Raw genomic sequence first — 27,428 nt, forward strand, 5'->3', positions numbered from 1 at the left:
CCCCAGCACTCCCTGTAATATTGTAAGAACTGAAGATACAGATCATCATGTAAGTCCTACAGCGATGTGTGAGAAACAGTCGGAAGCAAATGGTAAGCCATAAATGGCTTCAGTAGTCTTTTGGGATAGGATAAGATAAGACATTAGTGTAACTATAATTTAGCTGGGGGAAAAAATCTTATTTAAGGCATAAAAGGATTATTTTGAAACAGTATTTTACTGGCAGTTCAAAATGGAGTTCTTCCAGGATAGAAGGTTTTTTCCCCCTCCTTAATACTCCATAAGGGAAAATAAAACAAATCATACTCCGGTTTCCAGTGGGACTTTCTAAATCGCAGATGTCATCAACAGCTTGTGATTGATGTTCCACATTTACCGTGGAGAATTCTTTGCGAGGGTGAACGTACAGCCTCGTCCCCATAAAAGGAAAATGGATACATTCGTTTGTGCTCTTCAGCAAATAGTCTTTGCATATTTGGCAACTCTTCAGGGATGTGGGACAGTGACTTGGTAAACCGACAAGAAAAGGAAGACTGGGAACTGATCACCCCTGTCTTCCTCAAATCGTAAGAGCAAGGCCTAAGACTGAAAAGATACAACTGAGCTGCAGTGGTTCACAGTGGAAAGAGCCCTCCTGCACTTTCCTCCACACTTCAGAGTCTCTTTTGATTTGACAGTTTCAGCCCCAGGCTTTAGGAGAGCACAATAAATCTTTGAGGGGTTGACATGACAGACTGTCTCAACAAGCCTTCTTGGGAGCGTAGGCAGCCTTAGACCCAAATCACTGTAGGAGGGCCAGAGTGGGTTTTTCCATAGTGTTCAAGCAGTGCAGATATTGCAGGGGAGTAGTGCCTTAGGGTCTCAGCTTGTTAGTCATGGGAGGAGGTTGACTAGAGCCAGATCGGTTACACTTGCATCCCCTGCAGGCAATACACCGGCCGATGGGCTTATAACAAAGAATAACCCAGGGAAGGCAAATTGTGGGTGGGAGGGGAGACAAATGCTGCCTCCGGCCGGGTAAGCTTCAAGCCTTAGGCCACTTCACTGTCTCTGCCTTTGAAATGGAGCCAGAGCGTCTGTCAAAGTGGGGGGTCCTGCCTCCTTTCCATATTAATTTGCAGCAGGCGTGAACATTGCACCATGATCTGCTGGGCTAGGATTAACTCAGCTCTAACTACGAAACAGCTAGCGGCAATGAGAGGAGGAGAGTTCAGCCTGGCCTGCAAGCCTGAGGAACCAGAGATTAAAATAAAAGTTACATGCTCAAAAACAAAAAATGCAAAAAGCAGAGAGAGGGAAGCAGCCCAGTAAGATTCTGTTCCCTGGAGGTGTAGCGTGGCACAGATCAAATTGAAGAGGGAATCGGGCTGGGAGAATTCAGTAGCAGCAAAACCAAGGAAAATGTCCTGTACCAAAGCCTCAGTCCACCTCATTTATTATTGCGGAGGAAATAACAAGCCTCAGAATCTGGTGTTAGTTTGGGAAAGTCAAGCGATTCTTTGTCCCCTCACCAGCTGCCCAAGCTAGCCCAGACTGCAAGCTCCTGGGTATTTCTGTCTGCTACTGACAGCAGGCGCCCGGGCGCCTAGGCACTGCAGGGTAAAGCACTGTGGTGTGAAGGGCACAGCCAGTCAATGGCTCGAATCAGAACAAGTCTACAAGTTTCCTTCTTTTGTCTTGCCCACGAGCTCCAGGGTTCATGTGAGGTCCTACGTGCCAGTCTCTGGCCCAGCAGTAGAGATTCTGATCATCTCTAACAGCAGATGAGGCTTTAAGGCAACACAGGGCTTCCTCATGCTCACTCAGGACTTAAAGACATGGACAGCTCTTATCACATACTGCCTGCATATGGGACACTCACTCATCCGCTTTCCACACTTGGTGCAGGTGACCATGTGGCCACATTCTAACAGGACACAGTCGATGGGTGAATCCATGCAGATTTTGCAGAGATTCTCTTCCGTGCGAGGGAGCCCAGCATTGCCTGAGGAAAGCAAAGATAAAGAGCGTTTTACCAGTTGGATTTAAGGAAGTGACATGATGTTAGGAGAGGGGCGTCTGTGTTATCTAATACACAGACATATAGTAGTAGTGGCTTCAGTGTCAAATATCAAATTATATATAATTGCGTGAGATTAAGGTTGACAAGCCCCATTTTTTACAGTGTAGTAAACACAACTGGAGACTTGCAAACAAGCCTGCCCCTGATCCTGCATCAGTACCAATGTGGGATTGTATGGGAACGAGCTGCACAATTTTGCCTACAACCCTCTACGGAAACACCACAGCAACAACTACCTCTGAGAATTTCTGTGAGGAGACTACTGAACGAATAACAAATCACTTACCATTTTGATCGTCCGTGTCAGAAACTGCAGTGTAAAAAGAGAGGGGAAGAGGATTATGAGTTAGCTAATAGACTGCCTCCTTCCAGTGCACTTCATTTAAAACCTTACAAAGCAAAATGGCTCTCAAATTATTTATAACATACAGAAAAAGACATCACCTGAACGCCAGTTTTTGTGGTTTTACACAATTTCTCCATTGCTAATGTTGTTCTCACCGTACTGTGGTGTGAAAGATCCTCACATGAGGGAAACTGAGTGACTATGTGCAAAGTGTTGGAAGTAAACAAAATGAAAAAAAAAGCATCTGGCTCTTTAGTTGTGAAGATAGTAGGTGGCAACATTCCGAGAGGTTTGGTTTAACTTGATATTGCCTCATAAATGAATAAATACAGCTCTAACCCTGAAAAGGGTTATAATGGGATTCTGTTCTTAAAGGAGTCTCAACAATCAGCATAGTGGGTTTCCATGTTTATCTCCTCTCAGATTCCACAAGGAAGAGTCTCAGTTTACAAGTAAATGGTTTCCAACTGCTCACCCAGAGTTGGGAGAGGTAAGCTGTGGTCTTTCCTTGTTACAAGTCACCCCCAGGAACAAAGGAACTGCAAAGCTAAGATTTGTAATGGTTACATTAACAATAGGAGAGGGAGCAGGGTCTGGGAGGGAGCTGTGATTTGGGGGCAGGGGTGTAGAGAGAGTTTGGGTGGTGACCCAAAGCAGGGAACTGGGGTGCAGGACAGGGTGGAGTGACAGTGGCAGATGCTAGCCAGGAGGTGCTTACCTACCTAGGCTTCAGCCAGCAGCCCAACGGGATCCTCAAGCAGACTCCCTGCCCGCCGCAACCTCAGACTGCTCAAAGCAAAGGATGCTCCATGTGCTTCTCTGCACCACGCACTGGGGGAAGGCGGAGAGATTTTGCATGCTGGCCCCACTCCCAGCAAAATCCCTCAGTTCCCGCTGGCCGGAATTGGTTTGGCACAGAGACACATGGAGCAGCCTTTGAGAGGCCTGGGGTTGGTCCCTGTCTGAGGGTCCCGGCAGGGTGAGCTAGATTCAAAAGCTTGGCAGGCCAGATTCAGCATGTGAGCTGTATCTGACCTACGCTGGTTGTAGCTCAACCTTTCATAGGCATGTTGGCTCTGCAGGGCTATCAAGCAGGAAGAACTCATCAGAATCAGTGATAGAAATGTAGCCGTGTTAGTCTGGGGTAGCTGAAGCAAAATGCAGGACAATGTAGCACTTTAAAGACTAACAAGATGGTTTATTAGATGATGAGCTTTCGTGGGCCAGACCCACTTCCTCAGATCAAACAGTGGAAGAAAGTAGTCACAACCATATATACCAAAGGATACAATTAAAAAAAATGAACAAATATGAAAAGGACAAATCACATTGCAGAACAGGAGGGGGATGCAGGGGGGGGGAGAGGAAGGAAGGTATCGCTCTCACTCTCAATACACAACCAAGTAGTCGCTTTTCACTCACACTAACATAAAGCTCTAACGTGATTAAGCACATGCAATAGTAAACCATGGGCCTGGCAGGTTAGATTATCGGTAATCAGAGATTTCATGATACAAACAAAATGATGAAAAAATATTTCCCTCAATAATCAAAATGTACATGTAAGCAAAGTTAGATAGCATTGCTTTACAATTCAGAGCTTGATTTAAGGAGATTTACTTTGTATATTTTGGCATGTGTTGTTGACAATCTGTATTTTAGCAGTTATGAATCTTTAACATTTTGAACCTAATCATGTCAGTAAATAATTTCCTGACTTCCTCCAGCCATATCTTGCAACTGTGAATATTTAAATTGACAAACATCTACAACAATGTTTAAATACAAGCAATACTATTGAAATTAGACAATGAAAGTACACATCTGCCGTGTCTACCCATATGAAGTGGAGTTGCCATGTTTTCCCCCAGGATATTAGAGAGACCAGGTGGGCAAGGTAATATACATTTTATTGGACCAGCTGCTACTGGGGAGAGGGACAAGTTTTTGCACTTACACAAAACTCTTCTTCAGGTCCAAAGCTTCTCTCACCAACAGAAGTTGGTCCAGTAAAAGATGTTACCTCACCCATATTATTTCTGTAACCCTAAGCATATCACTCACCCTAACCAAGGCAACAGTGTATCATTTAGTACTTGATGCTGCCTTCTGTTCCAGTTCTCTCTTGCAAAGAGCAGAGGCAGAAAGGACGGCAATTGAAGAGACACTAGACCAAAGCCTCTCTCCCTTTGACTTGCTGCCTGCTATTGCTGACGCCAAAACTGAGAGTTAAGACAGACAGTTAGCCTGGCAAATTGATAGTTTCTCCATCTCTTACCCAGATGTTGATGGTCTTTCTCTTTATAAAGACGGGTCACCCTCTCCATCAGCTCCCACTTCTCACAGCAGCCTTTGTAGTTGACAAAGTTGCGAGCAAGGATTTCCTTCAGCTGTCGCACAGACAGCGCATCAATGTCTCCAACACTCGTTAGGTCAGAAAGAGAGGCCCTCCGCCCCTGCACTAGGTTATCCTCTGAATCAACAGACTGAAAGGGAACAAAGAGAGATGAATGACATTTGGCCTCACAATGGGAACAGAATTCAAAGCCACTTTTCTTAGGGTTTTCTTAGATTTAATAGTAGGAATTCGTCCATGGAGGCACAAGATCTTTCATCCTTCCATGCTGCAAAGCTGCCTTCACCCCAGAAATCTGGAGGAGACATAAGGAACACAAGGTTCTTTGAGGAAGGAGGTAAGAGCATCTCCTCCTATTATAAAGATACCTATAATGTCCTGCATTATGGAGGATACTTGTGTAAGTGACACCTAGTTCTCTGCATGTATGGTCATCCTGCTGTCCTCTGTAAACAGGAAAGTGTCCCATGGTGGTGCTGTGGAGTATCCTCAATAGGGCAATTCTGTACTGGCTAGGTGATGGACAAGAGAATCCTAATAAAAACCCCTCATTTCTATTGTCTGAGTTTAGGGCACACACACAAACCTGCGTCTCCTCCTCTGTTGGTGCTTCTGCTGCATTTTCAATCCCTGTCATTTCGTCTTGGCTTGGAGGCACATGCCCATTTGCCTAGAAGAGGAAATAAATCTTTCACCATCAGCGAATATCCCTGTGCACAGACAGGTTTGGCAGCAGAGCATGCACATCACTGTGGAATTACGAAATGCATTACAGGACAAAAGGGAGAAAGTATGTTTCTTCTGCCACATTCCTCAAACTTACACTACTCAGTGTGACACTTGAGTGTTTTATTGGGCCCTTTCAGGTCCCACCTTATTGTACATTGAGCCCTGTTAGAAGACTTGATGTGCTATACACCCGCACATGTTGTAGTCGCGGGGCTTACGAGTCTGGACTGGGAGGAGACAGAGGGTGGACGCTCAAAATGGCACTGCACAAATCTTATCAGGACGTGAAGTCTTGACACTGCTCTGCAACCTTTCATTGTGAGGTGGCATCGAAGGGTGATGTCATGACAGCACAATCACTACAACACATCCAGAACTTGTGCTGTGTTGCTCATTATGAGCCTGCTGGATGGCACGAAGGCTGCTTAGGTCAGTTTCCTGCTGAGCATCATGGCACTGCACTGCCTGCACACTGCTGTTGGGTTTGGCGTAGCATGTGGAGATGCTTGGTGAGGGATTATTGGCGTCCCGCCGCCGGCACCGCACGCAGGTTTGGGGAGCATGCCACCTCACAGTGTTCTGGAGCCTGCAGCTTCCCTAGAACAGAGCACTGTGCAGCAGGGAGGGGGGGACTGAGGAGCTACAGAGGGATGGGGCAGTAGTGGAGCAGCAATGTCAGCTAGCGAGGAAGGGGGGCAGGAGTTCTGAGCACAGCACTGGCTGAAAGGAACTGAGCCATAATCCCCGTTCATAGGATCCCCCTTCTGTGCCTTCGGGCATGGTATTTAGCCTCTCCCTTCAGACTGCCTTTTAAGTAAACGTGGAGAGACTGTGCCCCTGCTACTCATGGGATCTGTGATTAGTCAGTATCTGTAAAACCCTAGGAAAGCGAAATGCATGTTAAGAGCTGATACTACTGAGAATCCCCACAAGGTGACAATGAAAACAGACGTCAAGCCAAGGGCTGAAATTTGCTGGAGAAAACTTTGGAATTCAGGCATCAAGAAGGCCCTTCCAACTACGCCTGTGCAAGATGCCTCCAGAATAACTGCATTTTCAAACAAGAGCCCATGCCTTAGAAAGAGGTGCACTGAGAACGAAGCCCACCAGGAAGGCCCAGAGTGCATGTTAAACAGTAAGGATTTGTAACATAAACACAGCTCACAGGAAGCATCTGTGCACAGACTCTGCATGGACCCTGCTGCCATCCACTCAGAAGTTCATTAGTGCGCTCTGATCTGTCCCACTCGGAAATGGGAGAAGATTAAACCACACAGGGAATGTTGAGCATTAGGCCGGCTAACATGAGGTACAGTTACACCCCAGCTTTCTGTGAACTCAGAGTGTGTATAGAAAAGCCCTAAGAAAACATTCCACAGCAGTCAGTAGAAAGCCACTGACAAAGCAAGGCAGCATAAATGATCAGCTTACTAATTGCCTCTGACAGAGTTCAGCTGGACAGTTTCCGGCAGCATCAATGCCAGGGCTAATCATTTTTGGTCTCAGTCAAAGCATTTCTGCAGACCCAACTCTCTAGCAGCCTCCTTAGCCATCTTCTCTGTCATGGCCATGAGGGATGGCCAGCAGCCTGGGGACTAAGGGGTTAACTAAGTCCCCTGTACCTAGCCAAGTAGCGGTCAGGCAATAGAAATGCAGACAGGGATGTCAAACTGAGACAAAGGAATTTTGGGGTTTTCCCTCCTTTCTCTCGGAGCCAGTTTGCTCTCTAGATACTGAGGGAGACAGAAGACATGTCTCTCTCCAAGAAAAAGACTCTTCATAATGTGTAAGTAGGGTAAAGTCGAGATAAATCTGTCAGGTTTTATTGTTTTCCGGTTTGGATCTGATGTCTGTGCTGTTAGAAAGGTTTTTTTTCCTCTTTTACAACTAAGTTTTGGCCCATGGGGGAATCCTCCATGAGTATATTAATTGGTGGTTCTTACCATCTAGCCATTCCAACTACACTTGTAACTGGGGTATTGTTTTAATAATAAAAGTTCTTTTTTTTTTAATTAACCTGATAATGATTCATTTCTGTGTCCTGGAAAATCAGTCTCTGGATATCTGCATGCCTCTGATGAGGGGACAGCAATCACAGATTGCAGCTTGTATTTTCTCATTTCTTTTCAAGCTCTTTGAAGAAAAGAGCTTGGGTTACCCTGGGGTTGGTTTCAAGTGTCCACCCCTGTTTGTGGGTTCAAATGCACTTGATGGTGGCAGCGGATTCCCCAAAATCCGGGTATTAGGATTTGGGGGGGAATTTTTATACCAAAGCCTGCAGAAATCAGATTTTGGGTTGCTTTTGTGGGCCCCCTCACTTCTGCATTCATTGTGCCAGAGTGGGGAACAGCCTTGACATTCTTCCATTCTCCTTCCCTGCTGTTTCAACTCCAGCATCACTTCATTTTGGTTGCCTTCTGACACAAGAAATAAGGAAATACAAAATGAGAGTGTCACATTTGAACAGCTGTTTGCAGTTGTCAGTATGACAGCAACATTCTGGCTAGAAAAGGAAGTAAAATATGCTTTAGCATCAGTACAGGTATCAAATAGCCATGTGATTTATTAGTCACAGTGATGATATGAGGGCTGAGCATGAAGCAATGATCACACTGCCATAGAATACGGACTGAAGGATATCCAAAAAAAATTAATTCCATTCATGCAGGAAGGACAAATGCCACAACTGATGAACAGCAACAAGGAAATTCACAGGCTAGAATGGAAATGTAAACAAGTCCTTTCGTTTCTGAGTTGCTCTACAGTTAAGGGAGGCCCCACTCAAACACTGATGTCTCTGGGTATTTGCCTAAGCAAGGACCTCAGATTTCTCTCTTTGAACTCTGCTTCGTCATGAACTTGGGGAGAGCAGATGTGTAATATGCAGCTGAAGCACTCTGTAATTTTGCAGTAAATAGAAGCCCTACATGCTCATTATGCACTAATCTTTAACAAAAAGATATGCGCAGAATTTTGATGAGAAAGACACAAGCAGCACCTCAATATTTAACCTGAGCATGAGAGGGAATGAGTACACGAAAGGTGCTTCAAGCCAGAGACTGGTTCTACCTGTTGATGTTCCTGAGTTACAGGACTCAAGACAGAGTCTGCAGACACTGGAGAGGAATCATGTGAGGTAGAAGATGCTGTGCTGGTCTGCGGCAGAACAGTGAAGCTTTGCTGTCCAGATGTGCCAGAGTTTAATGGTGAGATTCGTATTCTATCCTCTTGGGTGATAACAGGCTGCTGGCCAAGAATCAGAAACACCAGGTCTTCCTTTTCGCGGCACATCTCGGTGGAAACCTCGTGGAGTGCCAAATAGTCTCGGAGATCCTTCACCTTCATCTTTATCAACTCCTCCCGCTGAAACGCTGTTGCCTGAAACCGCTGGCAGAGATGGCAGAGAAGGGGACTGTTTTCAGGCTGGCTTGAACAGGAAGTGCAGAAATTCTTTTTACAGTCAAAGCAGATGTGCTGCTCAAAGAGAAGAGGGGGAGAGACAAGATACAAAGTGTTAGAGTGGTTATAGAACAGTATTGGGGGGGTTAACACAACATGTAAACTAGAGATAATATACACTGTACTTCATGTCCTAGACAAATCAAACCTTATTTATGAAAAATGTGTCAAACATACAACACGCGCTGCTGACTGAAAGAAAATTATCAGAAGAATTTCTGACATGTGGTTGGGTTCAACACACAGTTCTTCAGATAACATCTGCAATACAGATCACAAAAATGTTTTTAAACAATAATGAATTCCACCACCACTGCAACAAACGCCAGTAATACAGTCTGAACCCATCTGGCCCATTAAACCCCAGATGAAATACAACAGACCTAGCAATACATCAGGTCTGTGTGCTGGTTTAAACATTTATAACTTATCTCCTGAGGGACACCTCCACCACAAGGAAAAGGAAATAAGAGCAAGTTTTTACAACAGGAGCCAGTTTAACAAAATAATTTAGGCATCAAAATAAGTTTTTCAAAAGAGCCCAGCACACTGACAAAAAGGTTCTGGAGAATCTGACCTTCAACGTCACAATGAGAGCTACTGGGTGCTGAACATTTTGGAAAAACTGAGCTCTTGCAAGAGCCAGCCAGCTTCAGGCACATAAACAGACTTGAAGTTCTACTGGTTCATAATTAAGTTCTTCTATAACCTTCAGCATCCTGGGCACAGGGGCTTGATTCTCTGAGGTTCTGAACACTCGCAGCTCCAGCCGACTTCAGCTAGAACAGTGTTGTTCAGCACTTCTGAAAGTCAGGGGAGAGTACAGAAAGAACCTCTCTAGTCCGGCAACATCCGTGGTCCAGCATGATTTGAGTGAGCCAGATGTCCACTTATGAGTGCGGCCAAGTTTCCCACAGTCCCATAAAGTTTGTTTACAGCCACCAATCCTGGCTCTGTGTTCTGTGCTGTTATTTAGCTCGAATTTACCACAAATGTCTTCCAAGAGCCCAGTAAGCAGTGGAAGTGTTGGGAATGCTGCTAGACAATACTGACCACCTGTGGTCCAGCAAGGTTCAACCTGTACTTACAATAAGATTGTCACCAAGAGTCACTTCACTTCATCCTCTCTCCTGACTTTCTTTTTGTTTTATTACATAAGAACATAAAAACGGCCGTACTGGGTCAGACCAAAGGTCCATCTAGCCCAGTAGCCTGTCTACCGACAGTGCCCAGCACCAGGTGCCCCAGAGAGGATGGACCGAAGACAATGATCAAGCGATTTGTCTCCTGCCTTCCCTCTCCAGCCTCTGACAAACAGAGGCCAAGGGCACCATTTTATCCCCTGACTAATAGCCTTTTATGGACCTAACCTCCATGAAATTATCTAGCTTCTCTTTAAACTCTATTATAGTCCTAGCCTTCACAGCCTCCTCTGGCAAGGAGTTCCACAGGTTGACTACACGCTGTGTGAAGAAGAACTTTCTTTTATTAGTTTTAAACCTGCTCCCCATTAATTTCATTTGGTGTCCTCTAGTTCTTCTATTTAGGGAACTAATAAATAACTTTTCTTTATCGGCCCTCTCCATACCACTCATGATTTTATATACCTCTATCATATCCCCCCTCAGTCTCCTCTTTTCTAAACTGAAAAGTCCCAGTCGCTTTAGCCTCTCTTCATATGGGACCCGTTCCAAACCCCTAATCATTTTAGTTGCCCTTTTCTGAACCCTTTCCAAGGCCAAAATATCTTTTTTGAGGTGAGGAGACCACATCTGTACACAGTATTCAAGATGTGGGCATACCATAGTTTTATACAGGGGCAGTAAGATATTCTGGGTCTTATTTTCTATCCCTTTCCTAATAATTCCTAGCATCCTATTTGCCTTTTTGACCGCCGCTGCACACTGTGTGGATGTTTTCAGAGAACTGTCCATGATAACTCCAAGATCTCTTTCCTGATTTGTCGTAGCCAAATTAGCCCCCATCATACTGTACGTACAGTTGGGGTTATTTTTCCCGATGTGCATTACTTTACACTTATCCACATTAAATTTCATTTGCCATTTTGTTGCCCAATCTCTCAGTTTGGTGAGATCTTCTTAGAGTCCCTCACAGTCTGCTTCTGTCTTGACTATCCTAAACAGTTTTGTATCATCTGCAAACTTTACTACCTCACTACTTACCCCTTTCTCCAGATCATTTATGAATAAGTTGAAAAGGATTGGTCCCAGGACTGACCAGTTACCCCTCTCCAATCTGAAAATTTACCATTTATTCCTACCCTTTGTTTCCTGTCTTTTAACCAGTTCTCAATCCAAGAAAGGACCTTCCTTCTTATCCCATGGCCATGTAATTTACACAAGAGCCTTTGGTGAGGGTCCTTGTCAAAGGCTTTCTGAAAATCTAAGTATACTATATCTACTGGATCCCCCTTGTCCGCATGTTTGTTAATCCCTTCAAAGAACTCTAACAGATTAGTAAGACAGGATTTCCCTTTCCAGAAACCATATTGACTTTTGTCCAACAAATTATGTTCTTCTACATGCTTCACAATTTTATTCTTTACTATTATTTTGACTAATTTGCCCGGTACTGAAGTTAGACTTATCAGTCTGTAATTGCCAGGATCGCCTCTACAACCCTTTTTAAATATTGGTGTCACGTTGGCTACCTTCCAGTCATTAGGTACGGAAGCCGATTTAAAGGATAGGTTACAAACCACAGATAATAGCTCAGCAATTTCCCATTTGAGTTCTTTTAGAACCCTTGCATGAATGCCATCCGGTCCTGGAGATTTGTTAACATTAAGTTTTTCTATTTGTTCCAAAACCTCCTCTAATGACACTTCAATCCGGGACAGTTCCTCAGATTCATCACCCACAAAGGACGGTACAGATTCAGGAATCTCCCCAACATCCTCAGCCGTGAAGACTGAAGCAAAGAAATCATTTAGTTTCTCCGCAATGGCTTTATTGTCCTTGATTGCTCCTTTTATAGCCGATCATCTAGGGGACCCACAGGTTTTTTAGCAGGCTTCCTGCTTCTAATGTACTTAAAAAGCATTTTGTTATTTCTTTTTCAGTTTTGGGCTAGCTGTTCCTCAAAATCTTTTTTTGCTTTTCTTATTACATTTTTACACTTGATTTGACAGTGTTTATGTTCTTTTCTATTTATCTCACTAGGATTGGACTTCCACTTCTTAAAAGATACCTTTTTGTCCCTCACTGCTTCTTTTATATGGTGGTTAAGCCACGGTGACTCTTTTTTAGGTCTCTTGCTATGTTTTTTAATTTGGGGTATACATTTAAGTTGGGCCTCTATTATGGTGTCTTTAAAAAGTTTCCATGCAGCTTTCAGGGATTTGGCTCTAGTCGCTGTGCCTTTTAATTTCTGTTTAACTAACCTTCTCATTTTTGTGTAATTCCCCTTTTTGAAATTAAATGCCAGGGTGCTGGACTGCTGAGGTGTTCTTCCCACCACAGGAATGTGTATGGACTCAGTATTAGTAAAATGTGCCAGATCAACAGTACTTGGGACAATTCCCCTCTGCAAAAGAGAGAGGGCATACGCAGTAACGGTCCAAACGGCTGTCCTTTCCCTCCAACCTCTGCAGAGACCACCTCTAGGGTGTGACTGAGCAAGCACTTCAGCACTTTGCCCTTCTCGTGAGACTGCCAGTCCCGAAGGAGATTTTGGCAGAGACCAAATGTTTTATACATAGGCAGGCCTGCAGATCGGAGAGCGGGGGCGGTGCCAGAGGCAATTGCCCCGGGGCCCTGTGATTCAAAAGGGCTTGGGGCTCCCGGCCATAGCTGCCGAGGCAGCTGGAGCCCCAGACCCTTTACATCACCACCGGCGCACTAGGTGGTGCGCTCCGCGTGGCTCCTCTCAGGGCTGCCAGGGGAGGGGAGAGAGAAGAGCCACAGCGTGGTCTGGGCGACGTTGAGGTCTGGCTACCCTAGACCCACCCTTCCCCCCCCCCGCACCCACCCACCCACCCACCCACACACCTTGTTCAGATGCCCAGCAAATCTGTTAGCCCCCCTGTGCATAGGCCACCAATCAGCCATCAGATCATTTTCTATCACTATAAACCTGGACTGATTTTCTACTCCAATCCCCCGATTCCCACATCCATTTAGTCACTGGCCTTCTTCCTTTAGAATTCATCATCAATTTGCACTATCATCCACACTCTTCAGAGCTATGCAATAAGGAATCAAAAATCAGACTCGAGACAAGATGTAAACTCTTAAAGCAAGGATAAAAATCTCTGTTTTATGAATTACTTATGGCAAATGAGAAATCTTCAACTTCATTGTACGTAAAGTTCAAAGCAGATTTATAGAATCAAACACTTCTACTCCACTGTGCACAAAATTCAAACAGCAGATTTATAGGGTCAAACGCTTCTTAGTCAGCTATTTACGAACAATAATTCTGGGTGTGGGCTTTTATCTTGATCTCTGCAGAGGTTTTCCTCTTATGCAGAACACCTTGGGAGGTGTAACTACTAGACTCACTGACTGAAGGTCCCTCTCAGCCTAGATCACTGCTGCTCCATTTACCCTACTGAAGGGTCAGTGAATCCCTGGTCAGTGACATCTGTTGCATATCTATTAATGTTTTGGAACTTCATAAAAGACCTGTTAATGGGGGGTCAGTTGAGAGATGCAAAATCTCCCATAAATATTTCTACATTAGAATCATGTACACCCATTTATACCTATCTGGAGATTATCACATAAACAGTGCAGATTGTAAATCCGGTCTCAAGAGTCCTATTCATCAAAACACGCAATCCATCCCAGGAGAAAACTGTTCCTATGCAAGACAAAAATAAGTCTGTTAACTCCAAGCTGTTAATATAACTTGTTAATATAAAATCTTACTGCTTGTCTAATTTGTTGGATACGGGATTCCTGAAGGAATCTAGTCACTTTAACGTTCAGTGCAAAGATGGGGACTGTTCTCTGTGCGTGGTCTAGACTAATGAAGAAAGCTCTTTGTGCAAAGAAACCTTTTAAACAACCTACAGTAAGCTCATCACAGGGAGATCAGGAGGCATGAAACAAATACCACTGGAGAATGTCTATTGTGGTCAATACCAGACCTTTACCAATCAGCCATCAGAAAAGATAGAATGCTCTAGTTCAGAAGCATCTGGAAGTCGTATCTGAAAAGATGAGCCTTTTGCCAAGGCCTCAACCCTGCCAAACTGACTAAGAAGGAACACCAAAAGGACCACGTCATAGATAACGACCCTTCACCTAGCATGTTCCTGCTTTTAACACTCCAGAGTGCAGGATATTCAGATACCACAATGGTGGGCATGATACAAGATTCATCATCTAATTTATCTCAGCAAGGAATCAGCAGCGGTAAGTCACAGTTCAGGGCAAATGAACCTGTATTCCCCTCCACAGTCCCTCAAGGGCACCTGCTCTAGGCTCCCAATTCCCCAGCCATCACTTCTCGTGGGCGGACGGACACTCACGTCTCTCTCTCATCCAATCTGGGCCAGGGCTGCAGTTACCTACCTAGGTTGAGCTCCCCAGCAAAGCAGACTGCACGAACCGGCCAGCATCTGTGCTGTGCTCTCTGAAGCCTCTGAACAGCTGTAACTATCAACAGTTACAAGCTACCACACAGACTTTCTAAGCAAACTTGTTTACTTTTATGACAAAAGCATTAGAGAGAATACAGGCAGTCCCCAACTTACGCGGATCTGACTTACGTCGGATCCGCAGTTACGAAAGCGGCTTTTCTCACCCTGGAGGACACGGACTGCGTGACCTCGCGGTCCCGCTGCCCGTGTACTCCAGGGCGAGAAAAGCTGCTCCGCATCTCCCTGGTCTGCAGACCAGGAAGACGCGGAGCAAAGCCGCGGAGGGGCTCGGGCAGCCGGGCAGCCCAGGCGCGCCTGGGATGTCCCGCCGCCGGCTTCCCCCACGGCTTTGCAAAGCCGCGGAGGGGCTGGGGTTCCGGGGCAGCCCATTGCCCCCCCCTCCCCAGCAGACCAGGCTTTTCTTGCCTACCCCTGGGGTAGAGCAGCTGGGGGCTGCTGGGTTGGTCCCGCAGCGCTGCTCCGGACCAACCCGGCAGCACCCCAGCTGCTCTGCCCCAGGAGTCCTGATTCAGCCGCTGCTGGTCAGTTTCAGCAGCGGCTGAATCAGGATGCCTGAGGCAGAGCAGCTGGGGTTCTGCTGGCTTGCTCCAGTAGCGCCGAGGAGCCGCGCTACTGGAGCAACCCAGCAGCACCCCAGCTGCTCTGCCCCAGGCATCCCCAAGTCAGCCGCTGCTGAAACTGACCAGCGCTGACTACAGGAAGCCCCAGGCAGAGTTGCTCTGCCCCAGGCTTCCTGGAATCAGCCGCTGATCAGTTTCAGCAGCAGCTGACTTGGGGACGCCTGGGGTTCTTAAGTTGTATCTGTATGTAAGTCAGAACTGGCATCCAGATTCAGCCGCGGTTGAAACTGATCAGTTTCAGCAGCGGCTGACGCCAGTTCCGACTTACATACAGATTCAACTTAAGAACAAACCTACAGTCCCTATCTTGTATGTAACCCGGGGACTGCCTGTACATTAAAAGCAATACAATCACCAATACACACCCTAAACACCTAGCAGAGATCAGCCCCCAATTCCTACAAGGGCTCACTCCTTCCAACCCCACAAATGGGCTACAAGTTCATAACAGCCTTCGCTCAGAACCAGAACAACCAGTCTTTCCTTTATACAGCTTGGGTCTTTGATCTCAGCTTCATGTAAAAGACGATAAGCAGACAAAACTATGCCCTGAGGGGTGAACCTTCTAAAAGCCAGGTTTTGCATAACTGGAGATAAAGAATTTCCATTCACCCCTCTGTGGATACTTCCCAGGAAATCCATTTCACATTTACTGTCCCCAAATTCCATTCCTGGCAGGTGCACATATCATTTAATATAGTCCTTTGATCATTCAGATCTTATCTCACGTCCCCTGTACAGAAATTACATACAGTCCCACCCCTGAATAATATGTTAATGCAAAAGACTCCAAATATACTTAAATTTAATTCAATATTTTTTCAAGGATATTGCAGGAAATTGCTATATCTGTCTCAAATGTCTCAGCTAATCTCGTAATATTTTAATCAAAACCCTGCCTAGAATTTAATCTTAGCACACTGTAAATTGTGAAAGGTCCAGTTTTCACTCACAGATGCTGAAAAGTCTCAGAGGGGTGTTAGTCTGTAACTTTAAAAACAACTAATAGTCCTGTGAGACCATAGACACTAACACAAATATATAGTATCATAGCATAGTGCTACAGGACTACTGGTTGTTTTCACAGATTCTAGAATGTCTCTTCAATTCATCTGGCTCACCATAGTGTTTGAGACAAAAGTGAGTCAATACAAACATTCAAGCTTGAACTAGAGCTACTGTTTTGTACCTCACACTGGAGCTTGCCAGCTTTTTCAGTAAGTAATGCTTCAGAGAAAATAGTCTTTCTGGAAGTGCTCGCCAATGTCTGAGACACTTAAATCTTTATTGGGAGCAAGGTAGAAGGGGGCAAGAACTTGACCTTGTCCCAAAAAGTACCTGGAATAACTTGCTAAACACAGAAAAAATAAGGAAACCCTGACTTAAATTAATGATCATCCTGTGAATACAAGAAGCCAGGATCAGAAATTGGCTTGGAGAACAATTTAATGTTTTTTAAAGATGCTTCATTAATTATATAAAGGCATCTTATTTGATACAAAGAAAATCTCCACACTTATTTCATTTCAAACACCTTCACTGTTCTCCGCCCTGATCCTTTTAAAAATTATCTGCGTTTTCCAATTTTTACAATATATTTCTTGAAAGGTGAACATTCTGTTGAATCTCACTTTAAGCAAACTCATTTATCTGTATGACCTCCCAGTTGAAAGTTTTTGTTTCTATATTAGTTATGTAGATAGATTTTAGAATCTGTCTGTCTGTCTGCAAGTAGGTTTGTTCAAGAAGTCCTAAACGGTAAGATCTAGGGCCACCAAATTCTGCATGCAGCTTCCTCTTCCGCCAACTTAAAGCAAGACCAGGGTTTGGTTCTTGGAGAGCTATCCTGCTGAGTGTCAGGTAGCCATACCACCAACGGAGTGGCCACACCGGTAAGTAGCCACCTTGCCCCAAACCTTTTTCCTCTCCCTCCGCCCTCCCCCCTACCTGTTAGCCACAGCTCCAGGGAGAGAGGCAGGGTAAGACAACAGGTCCCAGGCAGACTGGAGAAGAACAGGCCCCACGTGGTCTGGCCTGATGGCGGGTAGGCAGGGGGTAAGGGAAGGGTAGAACAGACCCCAAGCCCTGAGCCTTCTGCACCCCTCCACATCCCCAAGGGCCTGCCTTAAAGGACCCAGGCAGTGCCACATAAGTCTGCTACTGTTTTATATACAAGTGGCTTGATTTAAATATTAATTAGGTATCACAGCTCAAAGTAACTACTTCAGCCATCCAAGGATAGAATACAGAGCTTTCTGTGATCTTGTTGCAGTAGAATCAGATTCTATTATGTCCTTTAATTAATTTCCCTGATGGTGGCCTAAAGTGGTATCACGTTAAACTGTATAACATTAATCACAGATTGGTAAATAATGAATATATCCTTCAAACTACACACACTTATTAGTTTTACTTAGAAGCATAAATCTGAGTCAATTATGGTGTAAGCGGACAGTCCACAGTCTTGCTCTAGAAACTAAATAACTCAAGAAGTGCGAATCAATAAACAATTCTACCTTCAGTAAACTTGACACCAACTCTGGGATGCTATTGATGACTCATGTAGTAGCCCATCACTTTCAGGAAAGATTCTATTAAAATACACATTTTAAAAAATGAGGGTTATATTGGTTTTGCATTAGATTTTTGCATGGTCTATGTTATTACCAATAATATACCCCACTTGGGACTATGCCTCTACTGCATGTTTCACTGTGCTGACAAAAGTCACCAATTCCTCACCTTTTATTCCCTGTTGCAGAAAGAGTCAAAGTTTGATTGGGAACAATGTATACTTTCAGAACAGAGTTCTGAGTATATATAGGTGCCTGAATCCTGCTTGAGAGAAACATTTATTTCCAAAATATCAATCCTTAAAATAGTTTCTTAAACAATGCAAGACTCTCACACTACAAAAAATAGGCACATCTACGTTGTCTCTAGGGATAGACCAGTAAAGCAGCTCTCAGAAGTTATCTTCTCCCAGACATATGAGCATCCAAATGTGGATGAATGTGAAAAAGTCCAAATTTTCCAATGCCCAAAAAGAGATAAAACCAAAACTAATTTGACTCCTTAGCAGTTATGACGTTTATTGAAAGTTTTATAGCTCCATTTGAAGACTATGTCATAAGAACATAAGAAATGGCCATACTGGGTCAGGCCAAAGGTCCATCCAGCCTAGTACCTGTCTGCTGACCGTGGCCAATGCCAGGTGTCCCAGAGAGTGAATCGAACAGGTAATGATCAAGCGATCTCTCTTCCTCCCATCCATCTCCACCCTCTGACAAACAAAGGCTAGGGCAGGGGTGCCTAAACTTTTTTCAAAGAGGGCCAGATTTGATGAAGTGAACAAGCGTGAGGGCCGACCATTTTGCCTGACATTCTTTGAACCATTAAAATTAAATGCAAATTAACTATTTTATGCAAAGTTTAGTGCAAACGGCATACTTTTCATTTCGTCACATGGATGACAAATCTAAACAGGTGTTAAATCACTCTGCCTTTCATATCTGAAGGCCAGATGAAAAAAAAATCCAGGAAGCTGAAATATATGTCAGGAACATTGTAAAGTACATTACATATTATTGGTAATAAAGGTTGTCTGTCAACTTTTAAGTTCAAAAAATATGAATAGGAACATAACACCAAGTATACATGTTGTGTCCAAATATATTTATAACTGATTTAGACCAACTGACATTAACTGAGATTTTACAATGTATTCATCTCAATACATATGGATTCGTTGGGGGCCATAAAAGATAGATATTGCCAAATTACCTGTGGGGCCGTATTAAACCGGAACACGGGCCGCAATTGGCCCGCGGGCCGGACTTTGGACATGCCTGGGCTAGGGACACCATTCCTTACCCATCCTGGCTAATAGCCATTAATGAACTTAACTGCCATGAATTTATCTAGTTCTCTTTTAAACCCTGTTAGTCCTAGCCTTCACAAGCTCCTTGGGCAAAGAGTTCCACAGATTGACTATGTGCTGTGTGAAGAAGAATATACTTTTATTTGTTTTAAGCCTGCTGCCCATTAGTTTCATTTGGTGGCCCCTAGTTCTTATATTATGGGAACAAGTAAATAGCTTTTCCTTACTCTCTTTCTCCACACGACTCATGATTTTATAGACCTCTATCATATCCCCCCTTAGTCTCCTCTTTTCCAAGCTGAAAAGTCCCAGTCTCTTTAATCTCTCCTCATATGGGATCTGTTCCAAACCCCTAATCATTTTAGTTGCCCTTCTTTGAATCTTTTCTAATGCCAGTAGATCTTTTCTGAGATGAGGAGACCACATCTGTACGCAGTATTCAAGATGTGGGCGTACCATGGATTTATATAAGGGCAATAAGATATTCTCCGTCTTATTCTCCATCTCTTTTTTAATGATTCCTAACATCTAGTTTGCTTTGACTGCCACTGCACTCTGCGTGGATGCCCTCAGAGAACTATCCATGATGACTCCAAGATCTCTTTCCTGATTAGTTGTAGCTAAATTAGCCCCCATCATATTATATGCAGGATTCCACAAACTGCTGTTTCTACTGGCCCGTGGCAAGTAGATTTCAGTCAGTCGCTCCGTGCGCCCCATTCACCAGTGCTGCGCACATGCACACTGCCGTTCTGGCGCATGAGTGGTGAGGGGCCGGTGAGTTGCTCTCGCCGCAGTTTGTCGAGCTCTGATTATATGCATTGTTGGGGTTATTTTTTCCAATGTGCATTACTTTACATTTATCCACATTAAATTTCATTTGCCATTTTGTTGCCCAATCACTTAGTTTTGTGAGATCTTTTTGAAGTTCTTCACAGTCTGCTTTGGTCTTAACTACCTTGAGCAGTTTAGTATTGTCTGCAAACTTTGTCACCTCACTGTTTACTCCCTTCTCCAGATCATTTATGAATATGTTGAATAGGATTGGTCCTAGGACTGACCCTTTGGGAACACCATTAGGGTATGTCTACACCACAAAGTTAATTCGAACTAACGGACGTTAGTTCGAATTAACTTTGATAGGCGCTACACTAGCGCTCCGCTAATTCGAACTTAATTCGAACTAGCGGAGCGCTTAGTTCGAACTAGGTAAACCTCATTCCACGAGGATTAAGCCTAGTTCGAATTTACTAGTTCAAATTAAGGGGTGTGTAGCCCCTTAATTTGAACTAATGGGAGGCTAGCCCTCCCCAGCTTTCCCTGGTGGCCACTCTGGCCAACACCAGGGAAACTCTATTGCCTCCCTCCCGGCCCCGGACCCCTTAAAGGGGCACGGGCTGGCTACAGTGCCCGTGCCAGGTGCAAGCCTGCCAGCACCCAGCCAGCAGACCCTGCACCTGGCACGGCTCGAGCCAGCCACCCGATGCCCCCCAGCCCTCCCCCTCTTCCCTGGACCAGGCTGGCGGCTCCCAGGAGCATGCCCGGGACCGCAAGAGGCGGGCACCCGCCTGGTCTAGTGCGGACATCGTGGACCTCATCCACGACCTCCACACTAGGCACAGGAAAGTGGCCGGCTAGGGCAGGAGAGCTGCCAGCCTGGCCACCCAGGAGCAGGTGTGCATGAAAATCAAGGTGGTCCAGTGAGACCCCCAACCCTGAGCCCTGAGCTTACAATGGCCGTACTGGTCAGACCAAAGGTCCATCTAGCTCAGTAGCCTGTCTGCCGACAGAGGCCAACCCTAGGGACCCTGGAGGGGATGGACCGAAGACAGTGACCAAACCATTTGTCTTGTGCCATCCCTCTCCAGCCTTCCACAAACTTCAGGCAGGGACACCACTCCTACCCCCTGGCTAATACCACTCCATGGACCCAACCTCCATGACTTGATCTCACTTCTCTTTAAATTCTGTTCTAGTTCTAGCCTTCACAGCCTCCTGCAGCAAGGAGTTCCACAGGTTGACTCTTTGCTTTGTGAAGAACAACTTTCTGTTACTAGTTTGAAGCCTGCTACCCATTCCTTTCCTTTGGTGTCCTCTAGTCCTTCTATTATGGGAACTAATGAAGAACTTTTCTGTATGCACCCTCTCCACCCCACTCATGCTTTTATAGACCTCTATCATATCCCCCCTCCATCTCCTCTTTTCTAAGCTGAAAAGTCCCAGTCTCTTTAGCCTCTCTTCATATGGGACCTGTTCCAAACCCCTTCTCCCACCCTCTCTCTTCCCCTCTCCCACCTCCTTTTCCCAGTCTCCCCCAGTTTTGTTCAATAAAGAGAGATTCTATTTTTGAACACAATTGTCCTTTATTTTGTACATCAGGAAGGGGGGCTAGGGAGGGATAAGTGGAAGGAGGTGAGGGAGGAATGGGGTACGAGCCCCCGATGGGGAGGACTGGGCTGGCTTTGTAGGCTTCTGGGGGTGGAACCTCTCCTGCAGCCCCCCAATTGCCTCCTCTCCCCAGATAGCAGCCTGCGGCAAGTGCAGCCGGTCTGATGGCCGAGTGCTGTGATGTGCCCAGTGTGGGTACTGTGGGCAATCCAAGCCAGGACTGCTTTGCAAGCGGGGCACCCCTGAGAACTGTCTGTCCGGGGTGGGGGTCGGGTCCCTTTAAGCACTGCCCTCGGCTAGCCTGAGACAGCAGCTCCACGCTCTAAGTCCTACTCTGATGCCCTGCTGGCACTGCTTCCAGCCATCCTTAACCCCGGTTCAGTGTCCACTCTGTGTGGACATGCTAGTTCAAATTAGCAAAACGCTAATTCGAACTAGTTTTTTAGTCTGGATGCGTTAGTTCGAATTAGCTTAGTTTGAATTAACTAATTCGAACTAAGTTAGTTCAAATTAGCGCTGTAGTGTAGACATACCCTTAGTTACCCCTCTCCATTCTGAAAATTTACCATTTATTCCTACCCTTTTGTTTCCTGTCTTTTAACTAGTTCTCAGGCCATGAAAGGATCTTCCTTCTTATCCCATGACAACTTAATTTATGTAAAAGCCTTTGGTGAGGAACTTTCTCAAAGGCTTTCTGGAAGTGTAACTATACTATATCTATTGGATCTCCTTGTCCACATGTTTGCTGACCCCTTCAAAGAACTCTAACACATTAGTAAGACAGGATTTCCCTTTATAGAAACCATGTTGACTTTTGCCCAACAAATTATGTTCTTCTATGTGTCTGACAATTTTATTCTTTACTATTGTTTCAACTAATTTACCCGGTACTGACGTTAGACTTACCGGTCTGTAATTGCCGGGATCACCGGCTATTTTTAAATATTGGTGTTACATTAGCTATCTTCCAGTCATTGGGTACAGAAGCTGATTTAAAGGATAGGTTACAAACCATAGTTAATAGTTCAGCAATTTCCCATTTGAGTTCTTTCAGAACTTTTGGGTGAATGCCATCTGGTCTCCGTGACTTGTTACTGTTAAGTTTATCAATTAATTCCAAAACCTCCTCTAATTACACTTCAATCTGTGACAAGTCCTCAGATTTGTCACCTACAAAAGGGCAGGTCAGGTTTGGGAATCTCCCTAACATCCTCAGCCTGAAGACTGAAGCAAAGAATTCATTTAGTTTCTCCGCAATGACTTTATTATCTTTAAGTGCTCCTTTTGTATCTCAATCGTCCAGGGGCCCCACTAGTTGTTTAGCAGGCTTCCTGCTTCTGATGTACTTAAAAAACATTTTGTTATTACCTGTTGAGTTTTTGGCTAGCTGTTCTTCAAACTCCTTTTTGGCTTTTCTTATTACGTGTCATGAAGCTGCACCTTAAAATAGAGCTATTTAAAACTTTAATTTATCCAGGTCAAATGCCTCCATTCTTTATTCATCACCCTGATTCTGAGAATATGGTACAGATAAGATACCGGCTGAGTCATGGAATGTGGATTCTAATCAGTTCCTAAATGCTTTCATGAAGCAGTGTGGGAAACTCCCTACTTAAATCATTTCCCTAGCCAAATACAGCTGATTAGTTTTTAATCTCGTGACACTAATAGTTTTGGCAGCTACAATGCATAAGGATCCAGTACACAAAACAGAACAACAAGTAAAACACAAAAAATTGGAAGATTGTGCTTCTTTTAGCAACAAATTCAGGAACGAATGCTAAACTGACAATTCACTCCCTACAGTTACAGCTTTTTACATGAAGACTAATATTTTAAAGAGTTGGCTCTTCTTCCATTGTAAGCATGATGGATTTTGCTTACTACCCTACCTGCTTCTTAAAGGAACATGCCTTCAAACCTAATCAATTCCAAAATAATGAGTTATGCTGATTTTAGGTATTACACCTGCCTGACTGCTGTGGCTTTGTAGTGACATTTTCCTGTTTTTAAAATGTTTTCTTCTCATGTATTACTGTGAAAAAGATCCACAAGAAAACCAGGGAAAACAGATGATATAACACAAAGTGCTGTCAAATTCACAAATAATCTAGAAATGAACTCAGTAATTCTAGGTGGTAACTGCAATAACAGTAGCCTTTAACTAATGGTAAGCTGTCCTTTATTAAAGCATTGCGTACAGCCAAGAGTAAAGTGTGCTAAGCCATTAAACAACGGGTTACTTTCATTCATGCCAGCTGTGACCAGTGTTTCCTCTAATTTTTTCCATTCATGTGCAGAATAAATTTTGTTATGTGCACTAAGGCATGTGCAGATGTGCACCACCAATAGAAAAACATGCTGCCAGCTGCTCCCAGCTGTGGGAACTCTGCTAATCAGCTGAGCAACATTGGAATCTCTCCTGGGCGGCCACCCAAGTGCTCAGCTTAGAGGGAACACTAACTGTGATGAAGAAATAAAGGAAAGCAAGTCGTTTTCTGCTGTATATTATGTCCTGAAATCAAAGGATTCCTTGTTTGGTTGTGTGTTTTACAGACTCATGAAACTGACACGCTAAATATATAATTTGATTCCCAGATCATTTGTGTCAGTCAAACCAAATGGGTGCACAAATCAGTGGCTCAGTTCACCACTTACCTTCCTGGAGGAATTTTCAAAGTGCACCCCGCACGCCTTGCAGTTCTGTTCAGAAGCTGTAGGAGAAGGGTAGGAGCTGTAACCAGGGTTGGAATATGCCTGGGGTCTGGCACCCTGCTGCGGCCTCTGCTGCATCTCCTCAGGTTGTCCATCCAGACAAAACCAGTTACAACAGGTTGCCCACATAGTAACTAAAAGGGTGAGAAAAAACATAAGGTAAGTAACAGCCTGGAGACATAAGTGAAGGCCAGGCATAAAACAAATGTTTATGCTTCTTCATTAACTAAGCTACTTGACAGCAAAGTAGCAGTGGCCTGAATCTTTTCTTACAAAGTGCAAGCATATGCCAAAAGTGTACATATTCGTAACACAAAACATGCGCTCAATCCTTAGGCCAGGGTCTACACTAGGGGATAAGTTTGAATTAAGATACGCAACTTCAACTACATTCATTGCGTAGCTTAAATCAAAGTATCTTAACTCAAATTTTGGTGCCATCCACACTGTGGGAAGTCAAAGGGAGCACACACTCTCTTCGACTTCCCTTGCTCCTTGTAAAAGCAGGACTACCGGCACCCTCTCAGTTCGAACTAATGTGTCTTCATTAGACCCGCCAATTCAAACTCTGGAAGATCGACAGCAGCTGCTTTTATTCTAGAAGGGGGTGGGTGAGATTCTGTGGCCTGCATTGTGCAGGGGGTCAGACTAGATGATCATAATGGTCCCTTCTGACCTTAAAGTCTATGAGTCTATCTTCTCTGCAGTGTAGACATGGCCTTAATGAAAACCCACAGACAGAATTTCAGAATGGATTTTTCTGGCATTTTTCAGAAAACCCCATTACTTATCAATTCAATTGTTCAGCGCTATATGATCGCAGCATGGTCATTTGTACTGAATTAGCAACAACCAAATGAAGCAGTTTTCAGCTACTTTGCAGTAGGAAGTAAGGGAAAGTTAAGAGGCACTGGAATTTCTCCCTAAAAAAGGAGGGAGAGTCTCCTGTTCTCTCTTGCCTGGTGCTGATGTAAGATCAACACCACAGTAGTAGCTGGTTTCCCTCTACAAACTGGCTCCACGTGAGTTAGTGCTGCAGGCCTGTAAACAGATAACAGACCATGGTGGAGCCCCTTCAACTCACAGGCCATAATTTGCCTTAGTAATAGAAATGTAGCCGTGTTAGTCTGGTTTAGCTGAAGCAAAATGCAGGATTATGTAGCACTTTAATAAACCATCTTGTTAGTCTTTAAAGTGCTACATAGTCCTATAATTTGCCTTGTTCACTCTATAAGATTCCATACAATGAATCAGTGCTGACCTCTAGGAAATCAGATGAATATAGGAGAGCTAAATGGTAAGACATAAAAGATGTTTCTGAAGATCTAGTTGCTTGGGCCCTGAGTGGTAGGACGGTAGGACAGGTACTCTTACTGAAACTCCTTGAGGAAACAGTTTCAGTTGGGGGAGTGGGAGGGAGACTGGGAGGCAGAGGAAGAGAGAGGAGCCCGGGGAATGCTTCCTCAATATTTTTGGAGCAAAATCACTAGTTCAATAACGTTCCCACAATGTGGTGGTGCTTTATACCTACATTACCTATTTGTAATTGTTGTATCATGCAAGCAAGGTAGTAACAAACTTCAACAGATCTTTATTTAACAAAGGTGAAACCTCTTTACAAAGCTGCTGCTGCTCCCCTCTGTAGCTCTCACTCAGGCCTGGCCTATCTCCTCCCCCTCCTTCCTGTGCTTCCAGATTCCCAACAGCCAGTGCTCCCAGTTCTAATAAATTACAAGCAACTTCTAAAACACCACATTCCCTCCTCTCTTAAGAAGCTCTCCCAATTATAAAATAAACATTGTTGTTCTAACCACAGCAACAAATATGGAACAAGACACTATACTGTTGGCAGAAATATTACACTGAAAACACTGTAAATACTACATAATCTCTAGTCCAGACTGGTGGTCATCTAGGTCTGACAGACCGTCTCTCAAACCCTGGTTCCAGTGCAATGTCTTGTTGTGTTGGTGCTACGGTGAAGTCATACAACGTGGGCTGGGTGTTGGCATCATCTCCTCTTGGTGCATAGGCAGGTGCAAGATAAGAAGCATTCCATACCCGCCCATCAGAAAGTCGATAGGTGTAAGGTCCTTTCTCTATGATTTTAAGATGAGATGTGAATTTATGGTCCCCTTTGTGTAAAATTCCAGGTTTTCTTACTCTAACGAAGGAACTACACTCAAACTTAGGTTCCTTAGCACCCCGCCATTTGTCTGTGAAAGCTTTATACTTTGCTTCTGTTCAACTGTTTTTCTCACAGCATCCTCATTTGGTGCATCAGATCTTGTCTTTAACAATCCAGCAATGTTCAGTTTAGTATTCATCGGTTTTCCATGCAGTAATGCTGTGGGTGATCTTTGCGTTGTGGCATGTCATGTAGCCCTGTAAGCTTGCAAGAAATCAATAGGGAAGGTTATCCATGAGCGCCCTTCCAGTTTAGCCATTTGCAAACTCTCTTTCAAACTTCTGTTAAACCTTTCGATTTCTCCATTGGCTTGAGGGTAATTACAGGGACGATCTTCTATGTAAAATGTTTCTCTCTACTACAAAAGTTTCAAATTTCACAGAAGTAAATTGACTACCATTATCTGAAACCAGTTCTTTGGGGTTACCTTCCCTGCTAAAAACTGTAGAGAGAAACTTAATTACTGTAGCAGAAGAAATATGCAATATAAACGCCACTTCAGGCCATTTACTGAAATAGTCTATTAAAGTGATGGCATAACGACAGTCAATTGGAGCAGTATCAAAGGGTCCTATGATGTCAATCACAACTTTTTCCAATGCAGAATCTGGAAGAGGAACAGGCTGTAATGGTGGGATACATGTCACTGCTGTCTTATCATGCATTTGGCAAGTGACACCAGATTTTATGATTGCTTCAGTGTGAGAGTCCATCCCTGGCCACCAATACAGATCTCATAGTCGTTGTTTGGTTCTGACAATACCTTGATGAGTATCATGTGCCAGTTGCATGAGTTTTGGCTGTAATTCTTCTGGCACAAGTAGCAGGTGTGTACCTCGTAGCACCCAGCCATCAAGCAAAGAAAGTTCATCCCGAATTCTAAAATAAGGCAGCAAACCTGGGTCAAGGTTTTTAGGGTTACTGGGCCATCTCTTTGTCAGAGATTCCCGTAGCTTTTGTTGAATTGGACATGCTGAACAAGCAGCTTGGAATTGCTCTCATTACTGCAGTAAGAGTGCAGTGGTGGACCATCTGATGAAGACAAAGGCAGGTGAG

General features: G+C 44.3%; 1 protein-coding gene across 1 annotated transcript; it reads right to left on the reverse strand.

Moving 5' to 3' along the window:
* Positions 1–1,088: 1,088 nt before the first annotated feature.
* On the reverse strand, positions 1,089–24,313 carry RFFL (ring finger and FYVE like domain containing E3 ubiquitin protein ligase). The gene is made up of 6 exons (XM_075905010.2): positions 24,128–24,313; positions 8,563–8,967; positions 5,351–5,434; positions 4,687–4,894; positions 2,349–2,372; positions 1,089–1,984 (listed from the first exon to the last, which is right to left on the reverse strand). The coding sequence occupies exons 1-6, from the start codon at positions 24,311–24,313 to the stop codon at positions 1,803–1,805; spliced, it is 1,089 nt and encodes a 362-aa protein (XP_075761125.2). The 3' UTR covers positions 1,089–1,802.
* Between the last annotated feature and the right edge of the window lie 3,115 nt (positions 24,314–27,428).

Source organism: Pelodiscus sinensis, chromosome 21, assembly GCF_052426305.1.
Source record: "Pelodiscus sinensis isolate ZL-2025 chromosome 21, ASM5242630v1, whole genome shotgun sequence".
NCBI classification, from domain to species: Eukaryota; Metazoa; Chordata; order Testudines; family Trionychidae; genus Pelodiscus; species Pelodiscus sinensis.